This window comes from Balearica regulorum, chromosome 14 (assembly GCF_011004875.1).
Source record: "Balearica regulorum gibbericeps isolate bBalReg1 chromosome 14, bBalReg1.pri, whole genome shotgun sequence".
NCBI classification, from domain to species: domain Eukaryota; kingdom Metazoa; phylum Chordata; class Aves; order Gruiformes; family Gruidae; genus Balearica; species Balearica regulorum.
The window spans coordinates 16,787,322-16,799,937 of record NC_046197.1 but is presented as its reverse complement, the minus strand read 5'-3'; the positions used below and the strand labels follow the sequence as shown (position 1 = coordinate 16,799,937).

Below are 12,616 nucleotides of genomic sequence, written 5' to 3'. Positions count from 1 at the left end.
GTGCATGCATGTACATATATATCTATATACACATATACTCTCTCACAGTAACTTTTCCTTTGAAAAACACTATTATTCACAATTTGCAGCCCCTTGACAATGTGAAGCCCTTGCTGAACATTGCATCCTCCTCGTTGCCTGCTCCTGACCGGTGGCCGTTACCAGCACCACGTCCCTTGAGACCACACGAAGCTCTTTGCCCCTACAGCTGTCCTTGGCAGGGTGCGTTGTCCTCCTTCTAGAAACAAGACATTGAAAAGCAGCCAAGCTGCACGCAGCTCGAATACACGCCTGCATACTGAGCGGCCTCCAGCTTTGTGCCTGAGACAAAGGTTAATGCCCAAAACCAGCCAAGTCCAATTCCTTCACTTTGCTGAGCAAATGAAATATTTTCAGTCATAAGTGAAGCCGCAAGGCTGAGTACGACGTCGCTCAGCACATGTCCCAGTGAGGGAGACAACTTCCCAGACTGCGTCGCAGTCATCATCCAATTAGCTTAATATGGCCAACTAAAAGAAAAAAGGAAAAAAAAATCAGAAAGAAGAATACCTCTTGTTAAATGTTCGGTATTCAAGGGATGATACCAGGCAACGACACAACCAGCTTTTCTGTCCCCAAAGAAAGCTGAACTCATTCTGTGCCGCACATAGCGCCAGCAGCGTTCATGGCACGGAGCAGCGGCGGCAGTCGGCTCTTCCACAAGTCTGCCAAATTCAGCTGAACCTCAGTGTTGTATCTATCAAAAGCCCTGGTCAAAATCTTAAGCCGAGTGAAGTTTGACCACAGCTTTGAACACCCCAGCGTAAACCCTTGCTTTTTAAACAGCTAAACCTGCCACTGCGGCACACCGGAGCCAAGGAGTGAAAAATGAGGCTCTGAGTGCAAGTGACTTTGCCAAGTTTTCAGTCTCCAAAGCTGAAACACATACAGGAAGCAAACAAAACAAACAAACAAAAGAAATAAAAACAAAAAAAAAGTGAAACCACAAGGCGGTGGCAAGGACAGCTGGACCGCCATGGGACACTGCTTCAGTCATCATCAAACGCAGACCTCGTGGGATCCCAAAATCAAGTGATGCACACAAAAATCATGGGGCTTCTTTAATAAGCAAAAGCACACCACTGAGATTTATTTATTTATTTGCACTCCAGTGAGGGAGACCAAAGATTCATTACGTTCAAACTTTTCCACTGGCAAAAGATAACAGTTCAAAGGACATGGCAAGTTTCATTGAACACCAAAGTAAATGTCAGATCAACAAGCCTTCATAAAGCCTTGACTCCACCAACATTTGTCGGTGTATTTTGAAAGCAAAAACCTTGCTTCAGAATTTCTGAAAAAGATCAATCGGTTCTTCCTAAAAAGCATGAAAAGTAACTTTTTAAAAAGCATCCTAAAAGGCATCCTCAACACATTTGAAAAATTAATGGCCCGGAGCCTTTAACTCATCTTTGAGACTGACTCAGCCTCCACAGAACTGTGTTCCAGTAATGGACGGAGGATGATTTTATCTGGGAGAAAGATTTCACACCCCCATGCACACACTCTCAGAGGTCACCAACACATTTCCAACGTAAAAATGCAAGAACCTAAACGCTCCAAGCAAATGCAACCTGCCACAAAGCAGCAGCTACCCCCGAGAAGACCAAACCACGCATTGCATAGCCCTTTTCCAAGGGTTTTTTCCCCACAGCGCTAAGAATTATTACACATTACACTGTTGTTATATTAATGGAGCAAAGCAAAGGAGGAACAGGGTCCTCTGATCGAAGGTACTAGCCGAGACCACCCGGACATGCAGAAGCCCCAGCGCCCCGTGACCACAGAGACTTTCCCCCCAGCACCTTCACGTTTGCCTAGCTCATGTCCTACTACACCAGCGGGACTCGCAAGCCAGCTGCCAGGAGCAATTTGTTCTATTCCTGGGCTATTCGAGTCCGTGCACTGAGCGAATGGACAAATGATTTAATTTCCCTGGGACAGATGAACATTCTCGTCAGGGACACAGCAAGATTCTCCTAAAATAAGCAAAGAGGGTCTTACTTTCAGAAAGCGCCAATCCCACCACAACCTCCTGCACGGCCTTTCGACGCTGTCCCCAAGCAGAACAAATGAACCCTGATTTGAGAGTCCCCAGCTAAGGCAGCAAAGCTAATTACAACCCCGTTTACACCGTGTTCCTCCTCTCCAAGACCCAGTAGTAGCAGGGCTCAGCTCAAGCTACCCGCGGGCTCACAGCACAGCTCCTGCCTGAGCACGGCCGCATACCAACCAACAGAAAGGTATTTTAAAAACCCATAACCCGTAGCTTTGCTGCATGCATGCATCAACTATAAAGTTGGGTTGCCTTAGCTACCAGCAGTAATTACAGATGTCTTTGTAGATTACGTGAAGGAATAAAAGCCTTACTTAGAGCTAAACTGTCCCCTGGCAAGATTATTGCCGTGCAGAGAGCTGGTAAAACATGGGAACAAAATCCCATCTCTGCCAAAACCAATTCTACCACTGGCTTTACTGGTGCCAGGAGTTCACCCTAAAGGAGGGGCAGATCTCAACTGTGCTCTCCTTCAGAGCAGAGAAGGATGAGCTTCGGCTCTTGCTTCTGGGAGAACAGCCACCGGGCTCAGCTCCTAGCCCACATGTGGACACCACAAAGGTCCCTCTCCACCAGGCTCTCAAACTGGAGAGGTGACGGGACTCCAGACATGCCCAGCCTCATCCCTCTGTGCAGCACTGAGGGGTCTCTGGGAGCTGCTCTCGTCTCCTGCCCGCACACCACAGGCTGAGCTCTGCTCTCCTGGCTTGTCCCATAACACCACGGAGCTTCGGACCCCCAAGGTCGGCCAGAGTCAACAGGGCTCGGCGACCTGCCCTCCAGCGGCACGGGCAATCCAACACTGCAGGCACTTCATATCCTTATATTAACTTAAAGGTGACGTGCTAACTGTAAATTTGCAAAGCCTATGGAGCTTCTTTGTGGGGTACGTTACAATCATCACCATAAAATGTTAATCTTCAGTTTGAGAGATTTGACATAGCTCTGGTTTAAAAATGTGATACATAACAGTTACTAGTCTTCAAACCTTAAATGCCTCTACTCAGATAAACAGAGACGAAAATATTTAGTCTCAGCAAAATGAAAAATCGTCTCACCTTAACTGCAATAACTCTGTTTAGAATCTATGACCAAAATCATGGCGCATTATGCCCAGTAGCTTTATTCCTCGAGTCAGGCAGACACAGTAGGAAAAAGATGTCAGTGTAATGGCATATTTATACAAATCTCAATTTCTGCATTTGTCTTTAGGCATATACAAAGATAGTAAAAACAATGCGACTGAAGGAATCCAAACACTGAGATGGATTTTGAGAGGATTTCAAAGAAACATATTATCATTAAAACATATGGGAGGTAGCATAATGGAAAGGATTATTTTTTTTAATAGCAATAATTTCCTATTTTGTTGATTTTTTTCAGTGCCTACATCAACATGGAGACATTAGCTTAGAAAAAAAACCACAATTGGTATACAACAGTTCCCCAAAAGGATATTCCCATCAAAGGAGACCTCAGGGGAAAAACAGACTTCAGGAGCTACTGAGAAGAAAAGTCTTTGCTGACAGTAATGGAAACAACACAAAATAACTCAAATATGACAAAACAATTCGCTTTCAAAGGCATATATTGTATTTCTCAAGTACTATGAAAATACTACCCCCACCCAAAGATAAAGTTAAAATTAGAAGGTTTTTAATTCTTCAATCAAAAAAAAAAAATTAGTATTCCAGGTTTTTTTCCCCTCAAACTCAAGCACATCTTGCAAATTCAGAACCAGAGTACCACGCCCAATCACACAGCATTATGTAATTTCTCCATAAAATGCAAATCCCTATCAGCACTGTGAGAGAGAATCAAGAGTCTGAAATAATTTGTTGCCAAATGTGAATGTTCCAGGTTAAATCCCCCTTGCCTTTGGCTGCTTCTGCCCATGTGCAATGACATGGGCACACGATACCATTGCACAACTCGGATGTACAAGTTACCAGGATATTTGAGTCCAAGCAGGCTTGGGACCAGAGTCAGAGGTGATGCAAGCACCAATAACGTGTTCCTCACCCACTACAAAAATGGAAAAAGCAATACTGTTAAAAACCAGGAGGAATTCTGCTGTCAGGAAAGTCACAGAGCGTAAAATTTGAGGCCTGATCTGAATGACATAGATCTGAGTTGAAACGCAGGGCAAAAGTACAAAAATGGGAACAGAACCAGCCCAGGGTGCTCGCCCACCAAGGTCATTTTTTAACACCTCCTAGGACTTGCTCAGTGCAGGCAAAGCAGCCTCGGCACAGTCCCCACACGACGTGCCCTTTCGGACCAGAAAGCAGGTGAACATTTCCAGCTTTCCTTGTCAAGAGTCAAATCCCACATTGCTACTGCCTGAGACCAGTTCAGGACCGCTTTCCTCTTCCTGAAAACTAGAAATACAAGCAGCAATTTGGGTAATCATTCCTCACTTCCAGAGGCAGAGAACATGCTGATGGGGACAGTCCTTCGTGTCCTAAAAACAGATGGTCTGGGAAAAAAGGATGAGGCAAAACAGTCCAGGTATTTTCCCAGTGACTTTTTTACTGCTGTATCTCCAGCAAAAGGTCTCCAGTCAAAATAAAAGCATTGCTGGTAACCGTAAAAAAAAAGGCAATAAGCAATCGTGCCAAAGATGATCCCAGCCTGGGGTATCAAAACAGCTCAGCTCCACTTCCTCAAATACTAGACTCATTTGTATATAAAGAAAAAAAAGAAGGAAAACCCAATCCATGGGCTGGCATCTAGCATGATGATCTAAGATTTCAAGGCACTTAAAATCAATTAATAACTGGATTAATATCCAGAGGTGGCCACTCACACCCTCATGGGAAGCAGAAACCCTACAATGTAATTTAAAGAGAGATGCGACAGGTTCAAAGTTTTGTTTTGCAGATTAAACACACAAACAATTGGAACCCTTGAGTCACTGAAGGGTAGAAAGCTGCCCTTCGGAGCTTGGAGAGCAACTCCCACAGGCTGCTGCGAGTGTTTTCCCTCAGAGGGAAAATTTCCAGAATTTGGGGGTTGATTCCAGCTTAATATTTAAAACAAAACTTCTGTCAAGCCCTGATGATTAGTACTACCAGTAGGTCAAGCCCCCTCTCTGTTCCCCCACCCCTTGCAAGGTCACCAGCACAAAAGGAAGCACTCAGCATATCCTGTTTTTTAAAAAAACATACACACAAAAAAACCCACAAAACCAGCTTAATGTTTAGTTTGAAGCGTGAGCTTATGGCATGCAAAAGGCAGCCAGGCAGCGGGGAGGGAGAACGAAGGCAGAGCAGAAACACTGAATGTCTCTCTGGCATCTACGAAGTCTCTGCGGAGCAATAACCTCTTACACGTTTGGTGGACATCAGGTCAACTCTGCGAGCACTTCTGCACACAGATTTTGGAGCGCGATAGCTGCCTTGCAGGAAATAAAGTGCACATGGCCCAGCTACCGTGCAAGGGAGACACGGGATGCCCTCCTGCCCGCCGTAACACCCGTGCGGTGCACAGCTTACACACACACACAGACAGGAAAATTGACACCTGAAGGCTCCACAGACGTTACAGATTTTCATTCATTACTCAGAAAAGCACCGAATATCAGTGCGTATGTCTTCAACTGAATGACCAAGTCAGCTGCTGGAGGTTCAAGATCCAAGGCAGACACAAGCCCTGTATTTTCCAAGGCACATCTCGTGGACCGAGCGACCCCGCAGCGCGCAGCCCACCTTCCTGCCCACCCCTCCCAACCTCCGCCAGCGATTTTAGAGAACACCCACCGGAGCAGCCTCCCTTACCTCGTTATCCTGATATAAAGAACATCCTACTGAAACACCACCCTGTTCTCTCTGTTTGGGTATTCGGGGCGAAGCAGCCTGTCACCATGACACTGCAACATCTAGTAATAACACGGCAGGCGCTCATCGCAGAAATACCTTCTGCGATGAGGCCAGGAAGGGGGGAGGGGGGGAATCCCCGCAAGCCGCGTCCCGCATGCCTGCGCACAGCCACGGAGAGCTCCCCGGGGCTCGGCATCCCCCTCCCCGGGGAACAGCATCCCCATCCCGCATCCCTCCGGGCAGGCGCTGCCGCTGCCCCCCCCCCCCCCCCATTCTCCCCCTGCCGAGGGCGGACACACACAAAGGCTCGGCGGCGGTACCTACCTCTCCTCCTCCATTGTGCGGCGCGGCGGGGGCCGGGGGCGGGCGGCGGGGCAGGCTCAGCACCCCGGGCCCGGCATGGCTGCGAGCGGCCGCCCCCGCCCCGGGCCGCTTCCTGCGGGAGCGGAGCGTTGCGTCCCCGGCGCGCCCCGCCGCAGCGACTGCCGCCGCCGCAGCCCGCACCGCCCCCCGCCGCCGCCTCCTCCTTCTCCCCCCCCCCCCCCCCCCCCCCAACCCCGACGAGCTTGCGATCGTCTCCGGGCAACGGCAGCTGTGGAGGGCGGCCCCGCCGCCCGGCCCGGCCCCCGCCCCCGAGAGCGCCCTCCTGGCCCGGGCTCCGCTTAGAGCCGCTGGCACAGCCCCCGATTACGGCAGCAAGGGACGAAATAGGTCAATGGACCGCCCCGAGCCGTCCTACCGGGGAGTGATGGTGGCGAGCGGGAACGCGGCGGGACGGGAGAGAGCTGGCAAGCCGGGGGGAGCACCTCTTGTCTCCATCCACCCACCCATCCGCCGGCTGTTGATCCTAGTCCTTACATCAGTGCCACAGAGCTGGTCTCTGGGGGAGGCGGTGGATGAGCTGAGGGCACATAACCACTTTAATCCTTGTGATCTATAGACTAAAGAAAAGTTTTAGCGGACTGAAAATCCCCGGTAGCAAGGACACGGTCACGCCCGTGCACAGGGAGCGGCAGGGGAAGATGCCCAGACCTGCTGACAACAGAGAGACCCCGCCAGGTCTCCAACTCCCTCCGCAGAAAGCTGGATCTAGCCTCCAGCTCCCAAATTTATAAAAATCTTGCTGTCCTTCTACGCAATCTATGAGGCCAAATACATGCTGCACAGGCAACACGAGCCCTTTTAAACTGCAGGTGCTATTTAGCATGAAGCACTGGACTAAATCACATTTGCCATTTTTATTCCAATTGATAAAAATGCAGGGACTTTTATATAATTTTTTTGGCATTTTATTAAAAGATTTCCTCTAATCTTATTCTGCAACAATGAGGCCCTAGAGGTTAATTATAATAAAGACAAACATTTGCTTTTCCATTCATAAAATGTTCTTGTGCAAAGAGATAAGTAGAAGCATCAAAAGATTTCTCTTGCAAGACGCCATTCCATCTCTTTTGTAAATAAAAATACCTCGCTCTTCTACATTTCACCTCAAACTGTGTCGTCATCCTCCTTACCAACCTAAGTTTCATACAACTTTTAAAATACATCAGCAATGACGACTGAACACAGGCTATTGCACCTTCTACATGAGGGTTTCAAAAGCTTGTTGAGAATCTTAGCTAGTCATCACCCCCATTCTTCAGATAAGAAAATTTAACACACCTGGAAGTTAAAGTACTTTATCAAAGTCACATGGAGATGGAGAGTTGAGAGTCCTGCTGTTCAAACACCATTTGGCTGCCTCCCCACAAACAAAAGAAATACAGATAAAGCCATGAAGTCAAACTTCACACAGAATTTGGGCAAAATTCCTGCATTTTTCCTTTGAGAATTCTGTTAAACTATCAGATCCTCAAGTACTTCCCGAGTGTCCATTCAGTCTTACACTTTTGATGCACAACATACAAAACTGCAAGACACAAGTTCAAACCAGAGGACTGTACAAATGCCAAGAGCAACCGTGGAAAGGTAAATCCCAGTGATGGACAAGAGCAAACCAGTGAATAGTCCTTGCTGGAATGGGTCAAAGGCATGTTCCAGTAATCAGAGACTATCTTTATAGCAGCCTTGCAAAATAATCATGACTAGGTAACAACCCCAAGACAAATTTTTTTGTGTGTTTTTAAGTGCAGAGATTGAGATCTTGAAAGAGCAGGTAGTTAAAAGGAATAAGTAACACCTGATGGGTGGAATTTTTCCAGCCTCTTTCAAAAATTCGTAGTGTGAAGTAGTCCTAAATTTCTCCTACATCTAATCTGCCTTCAATCACTGGCCACCATAACTGATGCTCAGAGTAGAAGGGTCCACAGAATGCCCGTTCCAACCAGTACCACTGTTCCTTGGCCCACCAAGACCTTTCCAGATTCCTGTGACAATCTTCAGATCTACAATGAAAGACCAAACACCCCTCCCCCCAATTCCAATGAGATGTAGGGAGAGAAGAGATCAAAGCATTGTCCGTGTCCCTACAACAGCAAGGAATTTCTTCAATAAAAATGCCAGGAAGGAGGGAATAAACCCAGCACCTGCCAATCTGATCCAAAACTCTCTCCCAGCCCAAAGTCTGGCAGCTGGTTTAACCCTGAGATTGTAACTAAAACATATTGAGTGCTTTTGAGAATTTAATTCTGTGAAGAGCATCAATACACCTGGACAACAGCCTGTCAATCTCCACAGCTTCAGCAGAAAGGACCCCATCCCCAAAGTCCAGCACAGGATCATACAGTTTAAATACAGAGCAAGCAGCAAGCCAGGAACCCCTCACTCCCCTGCATATACCTGTTTCCAGGTATATACCAATATACAGGTTCCAGAGATCCAGACCATAAACAACTTGCTATCCTCAGCAGCTCTCCTTTTTATTTATATAATCCCTGCCACCAAATTATTAATCATCTTTCCTAAACTATGGCTTCTGCATTGAAGAGTGTGAAAGGTATACATAAAACACTGCATTCATGGAAGCTTCCAAGGCTGCTGCTTCCCAGCCTAAGTTATTTGTTTTTTAAAATATGTATGTCTCAATCTCATAATCAAACTTATTTTTTTTTATATATGTCTGAGTGACCAACCTGATCTAAACCTGAAGCTGGTCCTGCTTTGAGGGATGTTTGAACCAGATCACCCCCAGAAGTCCCTTCCAATTAAAATTATTCTGTGATTCTAATTAAGTAAATATTCATTTAGATAGATCTATATTTAAATCATACATTTTCTGGGAAAAGGTACACTAAGGAAATTAACATAAGAAAAAACAGTGAAAGGTATCTACTGAAATAGCTGCCTCGATATCTCAGTGGCTAACTGAGGTCACTTGAAGGTGGTACTCGGGTACCGCACTGACTCCCAATGGACCCAGGGCACGAGGCGCCTTAGCAGAGAAATCCTGAAGGTATCTGCTGGCCAACCACTGTAGAATTTAGAGCATGCCAGATCACTTTCACATAACAAAACCAAAACAGCAGCTAAAATTTAGCTACTACAGCAACTCATGGGGATCCAAGTTACCACAAGGCTCAAAAGGAAGCTCTAGGAGACCTTCTAGGTAGAGACCTTCCCAGAGCTGGAATCAGTGATGTTTTGGCAGCTGAAGCTTAAGAGGTAAGAGACTCCCACTGAAGCACTGTTTTCCGAAGCTTGTGATTTGTGAAGCAGAGGGGGCTGGCGCATCCACCCCAGCTCTTTCCCCAGACCAGGGTCCTGCTCCCCAGGAGGAGATGCTGCAGAAGCCATCCGCTTCTGGGACTGTTGCCCTCTGCTGGTAAATGTCCCACTTTTACACTACTGTCTGCCAGCAGCCAGCAAAATTGTGGTGTTTTCCTTTAATCTTTAACATAAATCACCATTCCTATAAAAATAATGGGTTTACTCCAATAGTTTCATCATAATGTTACCAACTTTAGAATAACCACCCCTGGCTGTGATTGCTGGGGCGTGAACCATTCTACTGCTCACCCTACACAGCAGTAACAGATCAGCTGAAAACGTTCTTCCTGCTCCTCCTCTTACTTTTTCCTGTAACAGAAGCAATTGATGTCACTCGCAGCTAGCTATGTCAGAAGCGCAGACTTCCTGCCCTGTACTTTATTTTTTTTATTACGTATTTATCAGAAACTTGATGGAAGATTTTTCCAGATAGATTTTATGGTTTAGAATTGAGAGCTACAAAAGGAAAAATTAACATTCAGGAAGAAAGCTGTAAAAACAGCTGTTGTGGGCACTGGAACAAAGGCAAAGGCCAGTATTCAGATGCCTAAATACTACCAAGTCCCTCTGCCTCATGAGTCCTCAGTTCTGGCTCCTGTTTCTGCACCTACTGAAGCGTACAGGTCTCACTACAGACTGAACACATGGACTTGAGAAAGAGTCTAGGCTATGGTCCAAAATGTGGGATTTTTTTCCCCAAAAATTTTTGCTTAAGTGTTAAGATATCGTTTTAACGTGATTCTTTGTCTTTATATGCCTTAATGCTTCCACCACCACCTTCTGTAACATGGGGAATCTACCTATATGCTTCATAAAGATATTGTATGCCTTAATTAATACTTGTATACTGTAACTCAGAGACCAGCATAAACAAACCTATTCTCATTCAGGATCTCGCCACCCCAACCCAGGTGTCTCTACTATTATTCCTTGTACACTCATTGCCTCACTCTCCTCTTGAAATTTTTTAAAACATTTCCTTTTTTGCTCTTTGCAAAAGCCAAGAAACACAGTCCACCATGCTAGTATCGTAACACAACATGCTACAACATTAACACAAATAAGTAAATCACACAGCTGCCACACACAAAAATTTAGGCAAGATTGTTTCTGCAGGCACATTATTTTACCTGAACAGAAAAAACTGTTCATGCAGCATGTCTTCCTGGCAGATAACAGATTGTCATTCATCATCTTGCTTGGTATTTTCTGGGCAAACACCTTTTTCTGCTCAATCTCCATAGCATATTCAGAGTGGGAAACTGTACGTCAGGGGCTCAGCTCAGGTTTCTATTCCCTTACTGGACTTTCGCGGTGTGCTTTTCAGGGCTCAGCTTTCCCATCCTCTCTCTCCACGCAGAAGTGCACCCTGTGAGGGAGAAAGAAAACAAGCTGTAAGAAGGCATTAGAGAGCATGCAGCACCAGCTTGTTGCTAAAGTTTGGGCCTAGGGCAGCACAAGCAATAAAATGAGCCCAGCTCTTCCTTCCCAACCTTCCTTCCAAAGGTGATGTTTCTCAACTCCCCCTCAGCTGACTCCCCCAGTGCACAGAAACCAAGAGCTCCCCGTCACCACCAGCTACACGCGAACCCGATGCAACATTTCCCAAACACACACGGTGCTGATTCATCACCAAGCTCATGCCTCAAAGAGGCTTTAAAAGTAACGTTGATACCACAGAGCGGAAGCCCAGATTCTAGCTGGTGCTGGGTGAGTAAAAGAAAACTCCAATAACAGCTTCTAAATGATGTCATTACAGAAAAAATAATGTTCCTACATTTAAAATTGCAGAAGATAACAGATGGGTGGGCCTCATGGAAAAAAGGCATGGCAATTCTCACCAGGTTACTTACTGCAAAGGCTTGAAACCCCCCCTTGTTGTCCTGGGGATCTCTCTTTTTCTGGAGGCTACATCTCCATGAAAATAACAGAAAGCCAGCATTACTTCTCTTGCGGAACGCACTTTGCTAAATATCCTATGCAAGAGGCATTAGCAACTACACAATTCCAACCATCCCGCAGTCCAGTAGTGATGTCGGGGGACAAGTCTTGAACTTCCAATCAGACAGGACTCAAAGGAGGTCTCTCCAGTAAACTGCACATCATTATTCCAGCAGTGGTGGAAAGAAAACAATTAAACAAGCCCAAATGAAATCATACCATGAAGGACTTTCAGTGAATTTGTTACCCAGTAAACTTAAAAGACTATTAAAACCTGAAAAGGTAGTAGATAACCACACAGAATTGGGAATTTAGCATCAGAAATCTTTCACAACTCTGCAACCCAGCCAGGGAGCAGGCAGTGAGCCCACAGAACATCCCTTTTGAGGAAGGGGGACCTGGAAGATGAAAGAGGATTAAATTATTTCAAGACACAGCTGACAGCGCTGTGTTCTTACACAATAGCAAGGTGTGCACAGCCTCCTCCCAGGGCCATGCCCTGCCCACGTTGCTGTAATTTGTTCATCAGGGTGTGTGGTCAGGAGAGGAAGGCTTTCCACAGAGGCTGTGTTGGTATGCAGTAAAGAAAACAAGATTATTGATCCACAGAGAAAAAGAGAGCAAGTAAAAAAAGCATGAACCTCCAGCCCCAAATACTACTCCTGCATTTTATCTAGCACTGCTTTAATCCAAATCTGTGCTGGGCTTCTGTGAGACACTAGTTGACAATTACATGGTATAAAGTAGCCTTTGAACAACCAAAGTATTTTAAGATTCATCAGCTCGTTCTGCTTCCAAGGAATTTTTTGGCAATGTTCATCAGAGATTTGTATTTTGATGGTAGTGAGCAAATGTGCATCTTGATACATTTACAGCCAGAAACTTAATCCCTTTCTAAATTGGCATCAATTCCTTACTGCATTACGCATGAAGAGATATTTATAGTAGTTTAATGAATGTAATATGCATCAAAATTACACATAGGTCTACATAGTGTAGTTCAATTTTTATTTGAAGAGCTCTTCTTTCCAAATCTGTGTATTTTCCATTTGAG

General features: G+C 45.8%; 1 protein-coding gene across 5 annotated transcripts in view; it reads right to left on the bottom strand.

Moving 5' to 3' along the window:
• KLHL3 (kelch like family member 3) overlaps positions 1–11,092 on the bottom strand; it is a 51,182-nt gene extending 40,090 nt beyond the window's left edge. For 2 of the 5 annotated variants that reach the window (XM_075766304.1, XM_075766307.1), the window contains exon 1: positions 6,241–6,432. In XM_075766304.1, the coding sequence (XP_075622419.1) occupies positions 6,241–6,254 (14 nt within the window). In that variant the 5' untranslated portion in view covers positions 6,255–6,432. Of the gene's footprint in view, positions 1–5,874; positions 6,003–6,240; positions 6,433–10,751 lie in introns of those variants that run through there. The other 3 variants (XM_075766306.1, XM_075766303.1, XM_075766305.1) reach the window with 3 other exon arrangements.
• Between the last annotated feature and the right edge of the window lie 1,524 nt (positions 11,093–12,616).